The 12,284-nt window shown below is 41.3% G+C and overlaps 1 protein-coding gene across 1 annotated transcript in view; it reads left to right on the top strand.

The window, feature by feature from the left end:
* Nucleotides 1-837: 837 nt before the first annotated feature.
* WIPI2 (WD repeat domain, phosphoinositide interacting 2) overlaps nucleotides 838-12,284 on the top strand; it is a gene marked incomplete in the record, with an annotated part of 1,162,476 nt that continues 1,151,029 nt past the window's right edge. Inside the window, 1 exon segment of the mRNA XM_044089486.1 lies at nucleotides 838-1,154. Within this exon segment, the coding sequence (XP_043945421.1) occupies nucleotides 1,081-1,154 (74 nt within the window).

The raw sequence follows: 12,284 nt of genomic DNA, 5'->3' as shown, positions 1-12,284 counted from the left end.
TTTTATTGGGGGGGGGGGGGGGGTGCGGTTCTGGAAAATCAGCGACAGCAAACAAACACAGACATTTGAGTTTCAGAGTTCATATCGTACTGAAAATGCATGCTAGCATAAAACATGCTATTTTCGCAACTTTTTACGGTTGAGAGCAGTATTTAAAATCCGTCCATATTTTTGGGCTTTTGTCTTCCCGTTATTTCTGGCTTTGTCCCCATTTTGTTGTGCTAAGAGACTGAAAGTACGAGGGTACATAAAAGAAATATAAGAAAAATGCTCCTCTTTTCTGACCTTGTGCTGCGATTTTCCTAACGTCCAGTAATATAGTTAATTTTCGAAAGCTAAAAGGTATGCCTATACCAGCACCTCTGAATTACTTCACATGGCCAACTCTACTACTCTTGAATTATGTAAATGATGTCACTGGCAAATCTGCATGTCAATCATACTTCATGTGCATATGACGTCATTGCAAATTGTAATCAATCACATAAGTCGCGCCCACGTATGCGCAGTCTGACCTTTGGGGTACTAGGATACAAAAACATCCCTGTTCTCTAGCATTTGACTATACTGGTCTTCCAGTGTACTTCATTTGTACTTTCTATTAAATTTCTCTGCATTCATTCTCATAGTTACACTAGATACATCCTGTGTCACATATATGCTTGTATTGTATTATGGAAGTAGACAATTAAAAACATTGCTTTTGGATCACTAATGCCCTTTATGCACCACCCAACACAACTTTGTACAACACCTACCTACCCTGCAGCAACACACTGTATAATTTTTGTTTCGCCTGTCAGTGCTGTGGAAGCGCATGCTCGTTACGTCACAGGGTCACTGATAGTTTGTTTTGGTTTTTTTTTTGCCGGGCCTGTGGAGCGGTGCGCATGTTCTTCATAACACGTATTCTTAGCGTGTTATGACGGTAGTAACGGGCAGAAGTACAGACTTATTTGTTGAATAATGGCCCGGTCACGGGCATTGTGTGGAGTGTGAAAACGATAAAAAAACGGCAAAGGGCAGAGTGATTGACTGGTCGTTAAGTTATATGGTGCAGGGTGGTGGAAGCAGGAGTCGATGAATTTGGCTAGCCAGAGCGGGGAGACTGGCTCTAGCCAGCTGCTCTTCGCTAACTTCAACCAGGACAACACGTAAGGAAGTGGGGTGTCTATGGGGTGGGCACCAGAATGATGGAGGTGACGGGAGAATGTTATTGAATAGACACCGTAGATAATGCACAGCAGCTGTCTGTTAAAAAATAAAAACAACGTAGGGTGAGAAGAAGATGATGGGGAAACACTGGAGGTGAGGGCCTGAGCTGAGTTACTTGAATGTGGGAGCCACTGAACAGTTTTCAAGTACCAGCTGCGTGCTTAGTGATGTGTTAATGTTGCCTGTTATCACATCTGGACATGTAACAGTCTTCCAGTGTTTTGTGAAGCAACTCTTTCTCCACTTGCCTGTAGAAGTATACGTTTTTGTTTTCCTTTATGCAAAATAACACATACTAGGGTTCACCCAAAAGACTTTGCAAGTACGTTTTTATTATTGTTCACTAATGATTTTATAGCCAATCCAGGGTGCAACTTGCAGGGTGGTAAATGGTAATACACTACGGCTTTGATTCATCAGGTAGAAATTGTCACATTTTGTGGAGTTATGGAGGATCTGCCCTGTTGCTCACGAGTGTTTGTGGACGTTGCCCTGTTTTGACTTGTGTATTTGTCTTTCCCACGATTAACACCTGTTTGGGAAGTTGTGAGAGCTTCTGCATTCGTGGGTTCCTTTGGATTACATTTGGAACAATGGTGGCGTTTAGGCACATTTACTCTATAGGATTAAAACTTCTGTCATTTGATTGTGACAGACTAAGGACAAGACAGACTTCCCATTCTGTCATCCCACGTGATTGTGTTTTCAATTCACCATACGTTTTATTTCTTGAGTTCCTCTCCCATAATTTGAATATTTAGTGTGTGATGCCAGCCTGGGTTGCAAAGCATAATGCATAACTGATTCTTTTTAAGACTGCACCTTTTAAGTTCGTATACATCATGCTTTAATGTTAAGTAACGTTTTGTCGTTGAAGTATGTACCTTAACAGTTTGTCTTTGAAGTGAAGCAAAATGATGTGTGAACAGGGTGGTCCACAGCTGATTTACTAGGATGAGCAATCTGTTGCACCAGGAAATGAATGCTGTGTAGAAAAAAGTGCCGACTCAGATGATGATATTTACATAAATAATATTTTATATATACCACAGACCCTCTTCTTTTTCTCTCTAATCATGTTAAATACTGCCGCACTGCCCCTTCAGTTTCATTACTCTCTTCCCTCATGTATCCAAAGCTAATTCCTTATAACAGTCCAAGAAGCCCCAATCCATTCTTGCTTTCCCAATTACTTTACTTGTTAATCTAAAATGTAATACTTTCATAGTTACTGTATTAATGGTATGTTTTATATTTCATTATGAACCACCATTCTAATATTTCAGTAGTTAAGCTGCCTCTATTCATATTTTAATTGCTAGAAGTTGCAGGTAATATTACATTATTTTGTAGTAATAAATTTCTTTGCTATATACATACCTGTGTCTGTATGTAGTGAATGTTCAGCAGAATATATACTTATGCAAACTATGTACGTACACTGTTTTTAAATAGTTTATGTAAGCTATTGTAAAGCTTTTTCTCCCATTTATGTGCACTTACGTTTTGTATTTCTTTTGATATGTAACTGTATTTTATGTATATTTCAAAACTAGTGTTAAATGTGGAGCTTTTCTCCCTTGGCCACCACTGTAAAACAGTTTTATCCCAGTTGGACTTTTCTGCTAAACAAAGATAGATAAATCTGCATGACTTAATTTGTTAGTTAGACAACTGGACAGGTGGACTGATCCAAATATTTTTTTTCATCTGTGGCACAGGTGAAAATGTAAAACGTCATAAAATCAGTATAGGAAAGAACAACACAGAGATATATTCGTAAAACATAGATATATACATTGATGTTGGCAAGCAATGGCAAGAGATTGAAACCCAGTCAGAAGCTGACTAAAAAGTACATTCATTGATGCATGCAGCAAGGTGATGCAAGCTATTATTTCAAATTACAGATTCATGAGTGTGCTAGAATGAGCAGAAGTGAATACATTTGTACAGTCTGGAAGAACTAAAGGTTTTCAGAAGAGAATAAAAATGCATTTATCAAGTTTGGAAGACTGGAAGGTTTTCAAAAAGCATTATGCTATAACCAAAGATCAATAAACTATTTAGGCCGGGTTATCTACAGTTACCAAAACACTGATATGTGAAGATTGTGATTAGCTTTTACAAGGCTATACTTCTGCAGCATTAAAGTTTTGTTGTTTCTTAATCTTTATGGCAGTTTATTTTAACTGTCTGGAACAATTTTCGAAGTGCTTTCCCACCTGCCACTCTGCCAGACGTCTGCTTTTTAAATATAGAAATCCTTTTTAGGGTATTATGAAGTGATGTGGTTTATTAACTTATTTTCGTGTGTAGACATGCATGTGGTTTATGGTCCCCTGAACCTTTTCAGCCGAGAACTGGGTCAAGCAGAGAGCAACAGTAAAACCGAAAGTGAGGGAAAAATATTAAAACAGAAAAGTCCATATTTAGAAGTATATCATCTTGGTAAAAAGAGGAGAGTGTATTTAAGTAGAAACTCCATAGTTAAATCTGTAGTGAAATCGTAATGTGTGTTTTGTGCAAGATCAGATGTGTTAAAACAAGAATCTGGGGTTTCTGTATGTAAATAGTGGCTTTGTATTGTTATCTGTGGGATACCAAGCATAGTATGCATGCTGCTCTGTCATTATTTTAGTTTGCATCAAAGCCATAGTATTTTATTTACTAGAATTTGAGGTAGTGGTAGATAATATATCAAATGTAATTACTTGAAATTGAAGGTAACAACACTGTGGTGTAGTTATATAACAGTGGACTACTTTGTCCTCATTAAGAAGAGGTGCTGGTGTTCACAGGGTTCAACTAGAGATGTACACATGCACATATTATTTGTCATTGTTAGTTCAAGCAATAGAAGTAGTTCTCAAATCAAGGTTAATGACAGGCTACAGTCATGTATACTGTGACTTGGTGTAGGTCGCTTCATGTTGCTGGCCTTCCTGAATGCAGTGCTGATGAGCAGAGTAGTGACTTTAATCTGTTCATGGCACTCTTGAGGGTTTTCAGCATGAAATCTAAAACAAAGATTTGGATTTACTTGTATCCAAATGTATTTTTACTGTTTAATCATAACTGTAGGATAGTTTAAAGGCTTGTAAACAGTTTAAAAGCTTCACCATTTCTTTGTGGGGTGCCAGTGATCACTAAATATTTTTCCTACATTGATTGATTTGTTGTCCGAGAGTTAGTTCCACAGTTGAAATTGAAAACAAGAGGTTGGATGATTCATATTCATACCAGGAATAGACTACATTCCTAAATGTGAACAAGTACCTTTTCATTCCTTGTACCTCCTTATTCTCCCTTCTTCACTTATTTCCACAATTTTCTCTGTAAATATACCATAAGCCTGTTGCAGTTCCTGTTTGTATTAGACTAACTTACCTTTATTTTCTCTATAAACTGTCAGATTTGTATAAATATTAAATAATCATATAACTTGTATTGATTCTTAACCAATTTCTTTATATTATGTCTAATTTGTTATAATTTATACTGCAAATGGTTTTGTTTTATTTTTGAAGATTATAAAATTATTGTTCTTAAAATGTTTTGTAATAATTTGGAGCTTTTCTCAGCAGGCCTCCGCTGAAAATAGGATACTACCCAGTTGGACTTTCTCGGTAATCAAATGTCAGTAAATATACATTTGTTTTTTAATGATTAGCCGTAGCTGTGGGATTGTTCAGAGGATTGTAAATCTTCAGTTCAAAAGGCTTCCTAATGAAATGTTGGGACTTAGAAAGCTAAGTCTTGAAAACATCAAATAAAATAAAAAAAAACTGAAAATGGCAAACAGCCCTCTTCCCGTTTGTCTGAGAAAAGGCTTAGGTTCATGGGTAGATACACTCTGGCTAGGCTAGGGCATTTATAAGCCTAGCCAGAGTGTATTTGGCTTCCGCCTCCCTATTAGATTAGCCTACTGTGCCTCTGTAAAGTAGGTCACAGAAGGTACCCTTTTAAGATTAGTTTACTGTGCCTCTGTCTAGCAGGGACACAGGAGAGATCCCAGGGGTGAATTTGCGATTTCCCATCTACGCGTCCAAATTTCGCTTGAAGAGGGTCAGCGAGGGGCTATGTCTAACATGAATTAGGATTCTATTCCAGAGTGAGGGGAGCCTCTGGGAAATGAATCTGTCCCTCCAGCATGTCCTATTTATTTTTGTACTGAGGTTTAGGTCCCTGGAGCGTGTAGCTCTAAGGGACTTGGATTTTTTTGAGGTGGAGCATGTCTATTAATTCTGAGTTTGACATGGCTTTGTATGTTAGGCATAGATCGCCACTGAGTAGAGCTGGAGTTTCTCTAGTCGAGCTGCATATGACATCTGTTTGTAGCCCATGATCCTCTTGGTGAGGTACTTTTGGGGTTTCTCCAGTTGCTGCAGGTGTCAGGTAAGGTATATCCCAAAAGGGGCATTGTATTCAATTATGGGCCTGATGAGTGACGAGTAGAGGGGCACAATGACATCTCTTGATCTAGATGCGAACCCTTTCGTGATAAGGTGGGCTATATAGAAGGTCTTTTTAACCACTTTGGCAACGTGATTATCAAAGGAGAGATTACTATCTACGTTGGTCCCCAAATCTCTAATTACTTCTTCCGTACTTAATGGATTACCACCTATGTGGTAATTTGTGGGCACCTTGTTTTTCCCAAAGGGGATGACTATGCACTTTTTAGCATTTAGCTTGAGGCTGTGGCTTTTGCACCAAGCATCCGTCTCTGTGAGACCCTTTTGGAGGATGCTTGTGTCAGCTGGAGATTCGATTATGGCCCCCAGTTTGCAGTCATCTGCGAACTTTGTCAGCCATAATCCCCCTGTGTTAGACTGAACCTCAGAGAAGTATATACCGAACAAGAGAGGTCCCAGAATTGAGCCCTGTGGGACGCCACTTGTAACTGGTTTGGATTCGGACATGGCACCTGCGATTCTGACCATGTGGGTTCTATCTCTGAGCCAGTTTGCAACCCATCTTGTGATATAGGGGTTGATATTTAAGCTGGTAAGCTTATTTATGATGCCCGAGTGGGGTATTGTGTCGAAGGCTTTTGCGAGGTCCAGGTAGGCTGTGTGGACTACCTTGCCCTCATCTGTGGCTTTGGTAACTGTTTCAAAGAAATCAACTAGGTTTAAGAGGCAAGATCTGCCCTTAACAAAGCCGAATTGGGTAGGGTCCAGTGTCTGGAGGCTCCCAATGTCTTTGTTTATGAGTTCCATGATAATACGCTCCATAGCTTTACAGACCAGACAAGTCAGGCTTATGGGGCGATAGTTTCCGAGGTCTGTTGTGGCACCACCTTTGTGGAGTGGGACCAATGTAGCTGTACGCCATTCTTTGGGTACATATCCTGTAGTAAGGCTAAGTTTGAACAGTGACTTGATGTGAGGGTTCAGTTCTTCTTGGAGCTCGTGTAAGACACAGCCTGGGACACCGTCCGGTCCCATAGATGTTGTGTTTTTTGCTTTGGAGAGGGCAGCTTTCACCTGTACATCTGTGATGTCAGGGAGGTTACATTCAGTTGGGATAGGCGTTTGCTCCTTTGGGGGGGAAGGGGGCAAGAAGTTTGCGCTGAATCTGTCTGCCAGGATGTTGGCTATGTCTGTAGGTTCGGTGTATTTTGTACCGTTATGCAACAATTCAGAGCATATCTGGGAGTTTCCTCCCATGTTTCTGACATAACTAAAGAAGGCCTTGTGATTATCTTTAGTGTCTAGGGCAATTTTTCTTTCGAAACTGGCCTTTGATGATTTTATGAGGGATCGAAGTTTCTTGCTAATACTGATCCGAGATGCCTTCCCTTTTTGGGATTTTGCTCTGTCATGTAGTAGCTTCCTCCTTCTGTTGTATAGCTTATGGCCGGGGTCCACTAGACCGGTCTCCTGTTTTTGGAGGAGTGAGTCTTGGTTTTATTTGGGATAGCACGATCCATGCATTCCTGCAGGTGCTCATAGAATGCATTTGTAAAGGATTCTGCGGATTGGGCTGTATTATCCTCTGGCCCAGGGGCTTTGAAGGATTCCACCTCAGTCTTGAGTCTTGAGAAGTGCAAAGTTGGCTTTTGAGAAATTCTTTACGGTGATTTCCTTGGCTGGGGGTGGGGACGGGATATGGATGTCCAGGGAAATTTGTTTATGGTCTGATCTTACCAATGAGGGGTTTACCTCTGGTGTGGAACATAGAGTCCCCATGTTGGTGATGACCAGGTCCAATATGTTGTTCCCTCTTGTGGGAGTGGTGACCAGTTGTTCCATTACATTAGAGTTTATACATTCAAGGAACCATTGGGCGAGGGTGTTTGGGCTTGAGTAGTTTTCCCAGTCAATGTTTGGGTAGTTGAAGTCACCCAATAACATAGTGTTTGGAGAGACCTTCATATTCTCCAGTGTTCTCAGGAATGCCAAGTGGGGTTCCTGTAATAGGGAGGGTGTTCTGCAGCAGGCTACAAACTGAAAGGCAGTTTTGCCCGCTGTTAGTTGCACATGGATGGTTTCCGATGCTTCGTGCAGTGCCACTAATCTGGAGGTGTAGGTATCTTTGATGAATATAGATACTCCCCCTCCTTTTGTGCTTCTGTCCGAGTTTTGGGGCCGAAACGCATGGTATGAGTTATAACCTGGTAGTGCTGGGGTGCTCTCAGGAGCCTTGAACCAGGTTTCTGTTACTGCACAGATGTCGATTTTCTCCATACTGAGGAGAGTCTTGAGTGCGTGCATCTTGAGGTTTAGTCTTCTGGCATTGAGTAGCATTACCTTTAGTTTTTTTATCTTTGGGTTGTCTATGGAGGTGGGTTTGTCCTTTGAGCCTTGCCTAAAAAAGGCACTATGGGGGTGGCAAGAGCCTTGGCCAGTATATGAAAGCCTAAGGGTGACGGGTACAAGTCGTCCCTAGCGAAGCAACGTGGCTTGTCGAGCATGTCATCCCAGGCTGACAGACACTGGATCCCCTTTGAATGACACCAATGCTTTAGCCAATTGTTGAAACTGATCATTTTGTCTTTATACTGTGGCATCATTCTTGGTGAGGGCAAGATGCTACTCAAGGTCAGGGACATACCAGCCTGGGCTACATGGTCAGAGAGCTCCTCTGTCTCTTTTCATGTAGTCCTGGGAGGTACGTCTCAGGTCATTCACACCAGCATGGACAATGACTGAGTCATACATGTACTTACTTTGGAGTGACCTGAGTGCTTGCGTTATGTGGTGGATCCTGGCACCCGAGAGGCAGCTTACAGTGACCTTCTCCTTGTTTAGTCTGGTGAGTGGGAGTGTTGTTTGGCCTTATGGGCTGTGACTGTGAGGCACACTGATTTTGTGAGATATGTGATTTGTGGGTATTGTTGAGGGGTGGCTGTTGCTTGGATATCTGCTTAGGAGGTCTTTGCTGTTTAGGCAGATTTTTATTTAGAGTCTCCGAGTATGTTTTTGTGTGTTTATGTGTTGGGTATGCAGATGCAATAGGTCTGTGTGAGACTGGATTTGTGGTGTGGGTGGTTACCTTTTCCTCCTGACTGACTGTGCCAGTCTTGGGTTGAGAGAGCTCTGCCTCCAGTTTGGCTGTGTAACTGCATCTCTCACATGTATTAGATTTTGTTGGAAGGAGGAGAGGGTTGTCTGTGTATATAAGGCAATTGTAACATTGCCTCAAAATTCCCAGATTCATCAGCTGGACTGGAGAGTAACCTTGAAAACTGACCCTTGGACATACCAGATTAGTATAGGGAACTGTTTTTTTTACTGATCAGATTAGGGAAGGGAACTGATTTTTCACTTGATCAGGAAGGACCAATCGGGAGTCTAATAGTTATGAGAAGTCAAGGAGGGTGTAGTGCTTTAGTTAGTTAGTTAGTGTTTCCTTATAAGAGCTGAGCAAGTGCAGGGCTTTAGAAAGAGAATAGAGTGATTACTTTGAGAGTTTGAACAGTTCTAAGGGAAAAGTGAAGAGCAGACTTTGTGGAGCCTGGAATAGTTTAAACCTGTTTAGGCGGCACTGCCCGACGCTGCTTAGTGCGCAAAAACGTGCAAAAAGAGAGTTGTAGGGTTTTAAGAGAGAGAGAGATCAAGGAGTTTAGAATTGACCCAAAATGGCCAATAAAACTACAGCTTCTAGGTAGTAACCACTCCTCCAGGGACAGGCAGGCTGTTCAGTATTAACCACTCCCACTGGTGAACACAGAGACTTCCCTTAGCCCAAGCAAGCACTGGCCTTCTAGAAACTTCCAAACAGTTCAGAACAGCAAATCTGTAACTGAACTTTCAGAAAGTGGGGAAAAAAGCAAGATTTTTTTTTTTTTTTTTTTTTTTTTGTAGTTTAGAGGTAGCAGAGTCATCAGCATATTGCATAAGAGATGACTGGGGACAAGAGGAGTAGAGCAAGTTGGTGAAAATATTAAAGAGTAGTGGTCCAAGTATGGATCCTTGGGGGACTCCCATTTGTACAGTGAGAGGGGAGGATAGTGCACAGTGCCATTTAACTGATTGCTGGCTGGTAGAGAGCTGGAGAACCAGGAGATAATAGGGGGAGAGAAATGTAAGTTAGTGAGTTTATCTAGAAGGAGTGGGTGAGAGACGGTGTCAAAGGCTTTAGAAAGGTCAAGGAATAATTATGAGACAAGTTTGTTATCACGAGCTAGAGAGACTATGTTAATGAATGATATGAGTGCAGTAGTTGTACTATGCTTGGGACGGAAACAATGCTGTGTGGTGTGAGAAGGTTTTCCTGGTGAATGCATTTCTGTAGGATTTTTGAGAGTGGAGAGAGTATGGCTGTCTGTTTGAAGTTGGATATGTCTGAGGAGTTGCCACCTTTGTCAATGGGTAGAGTAAAGAAATTCTCCCATACAGTGGGAACATAGGATTCAGAAATGGATCGGTTGATTAAGATGGATAACAGGATAGGCAAGAGGTTCAGAGTCAATCTGCAGGAAGTAAGAGGGTAGCTTGTCAACAGATGAGGAGCAAGGTTTAAGTTTAGAGAGTGATGACTTTACATAGTTAGTCGATACTGCTTTTAGAGAGAAGGAGTTAGGAGGGTTTGGAAGAGGTAAAGAGAGTTACAGAGACTGTGGGGGTGCTAGTGTTGTTTCTGGGGGGGGGGTTATTATTGAGGTTATTGAGTTTATAAAATGATTGTTAAATTTGTTGGCTATGTCTTCAGGTGTTGCACTGGGACATGGGTTAGGAGAGGGAGGGTTTCCTGGATGAAATCTGTTTAATAGAGCTCCAGAACTTCTTTGGCTCTGATTTAAGAGTAGAGGGAGGATTGGCATAGAAGTTTATTTTGTCATAATGGATGATTTGTTTTATTTTATTTCTGAGTTCTTTATATTTCTGAAGAAGAGAAGGGGTCCTAGTTTTAGTCCACATTTTCCAAATCCTATCCTGGTCTTTCATGAGGGTTCTGGTAGATTTAGTGAGCCAGGGAGCAGTATTAGATTTGATTCTAATCGCGCGAAGAGGAGCAAGGGAATTAAGAATGTTTAGGAATGTAGTGTTGAAGGAGTGGATAGCTTCATCTAAAGGAAGAGTGGTGAGGTAAGACCAGTTAATTTTGGAGAGTTGGTGAATAAAGGAGTTAGGACAGAAATGAGAAAGTGACTGGGTGGTAATAAATTTGTTAGGTTTGATAAGGTGGGGAGTATGTCTGGTAACTGTTATAGGGCAGTGGTCGCTTAGGGCATTTGGAAGGGTTTGGGAATTCTGATAGTTTTGTGGGTGGGAGACAATATCCAGTCAAGAAGAGAGCTAGGTAGGTGAGATTTATTAATGTAGGTTGGGGTTGTGATTAGCTGCTCAAACCCATGTAGGTTTATACAGGAAGTAGTGTTGGGAGCTTGTATTGTAAGCCAATCAGTATTTACATCTCCCAGTATAATCATTTCAGTGTGGATGGTATGTGAGAGGTGAGATAGAATGTTCTCAAGTATGTTTAATATTATCGCCAGGGGGAATATAGATTGCTGTGACAGTTATGGTGTTAAGTCTGAAGTTGGTCAGTAGGAGTTCAGTTGTTGAGAAGGAGGGTAAATCTAGTGTAGGACTGATTTGGGACAGACAATTGGAGTAGAGTATGGAGACTCCTCCTCTTTTTCTTTTAGGTTGATCTAATCTAAGGATATTATAGCCAGGAGGGATGATTTCACTGTCCAGGTGGTGTGGTTTTAACCATGTTTCAGTATGGTTAACTATGTGAGGAGTATAGTTAGCTCTCCAAGCATGGAGTTCTTGAACTTTATTTACAAGGCTCCTGATGTTGATGGAGCAATGGGTTAGGATGAATGTCACCAGATAGAAGTAGAGGTTTGTAATAGGGTTTTAATTTGAGTAAGTAGACTTTGTTTTTTGTTTTAAAGGGGAGGGGGGTATTTTTATTTTAGGAATGGGAGTGGTGGGGGGAAAGATGGAGGGACAAATGAGTAGATAGGGTTGTGGTGTAGTACTTGAGTTAAGAGTGGTGTTTGATGGATGGAAATAGGGAATAGGTAATTGTGAGTGATAGGAGATGTGGTGATAGAGTATAAGGAGTAGAGAGGGTAAGAGTATAGTTTGAGTTGTAAGAGACATGTCACTTTATGGGATGTAGAACAGAGAATGAGAGGAAGGTGTGGGACTAAGGTATAGAAGTCTTTGATAGTGGATAGTAGGCAAGTATGGGGAGGAGCAAAGAAGGGAGGGAGTATGAGAACAGGAAGTAGAGGGGTGGGGGATTTGGGAGGAAGTGAGGGGGTGTGGTTGTATGGATAGGTATAAAGGTAATGATATGGGAAGTGGGTGGGGAGTGAAGTGAGCAAAGCGAACGGAGCAGGGCTACACCTTCCAGATAGTTAAGTTCTATCAGCTAGTCCAGGGACACTTACTAGAGATGCTACACCTGGAGGGCTTTCAGCTGCAATTAAAACAAATCTGGCATCTAGGGTTTTTAAAACCTTTGGCGTGTTGCAGCACCTGAGCAATCACTTGGGGGGTGGGGGAAGGGAGGGAAACCATTAATTGGAATTTAAAGTAGCAGGGGAGAATTCGAGGCACTCTGCTAACCTAGCTAATTATCAAAGGACAGCCACGGAA

This window comes from Protopterus annectens, chromosome 12.part0 (genome assembly GCF_019279795.1).
Source record: "Protopterus annectens isolate FY-2018-M chromosome 12.part0, PAN1.0, whole genome shotgun sequence".
In the NCBI taxonomy this organism is placed as follows: Eukaryota; Metazoa; Chordata; order Ceratodontiformes; family Protopteridae; genus Protopterus; species Protopterus annectens.
The sequence above is the reverse complement of the archived record's forward strand: the minus strand, read 5'-3'. Positions and strand labels throughout refer to the sequence as shown.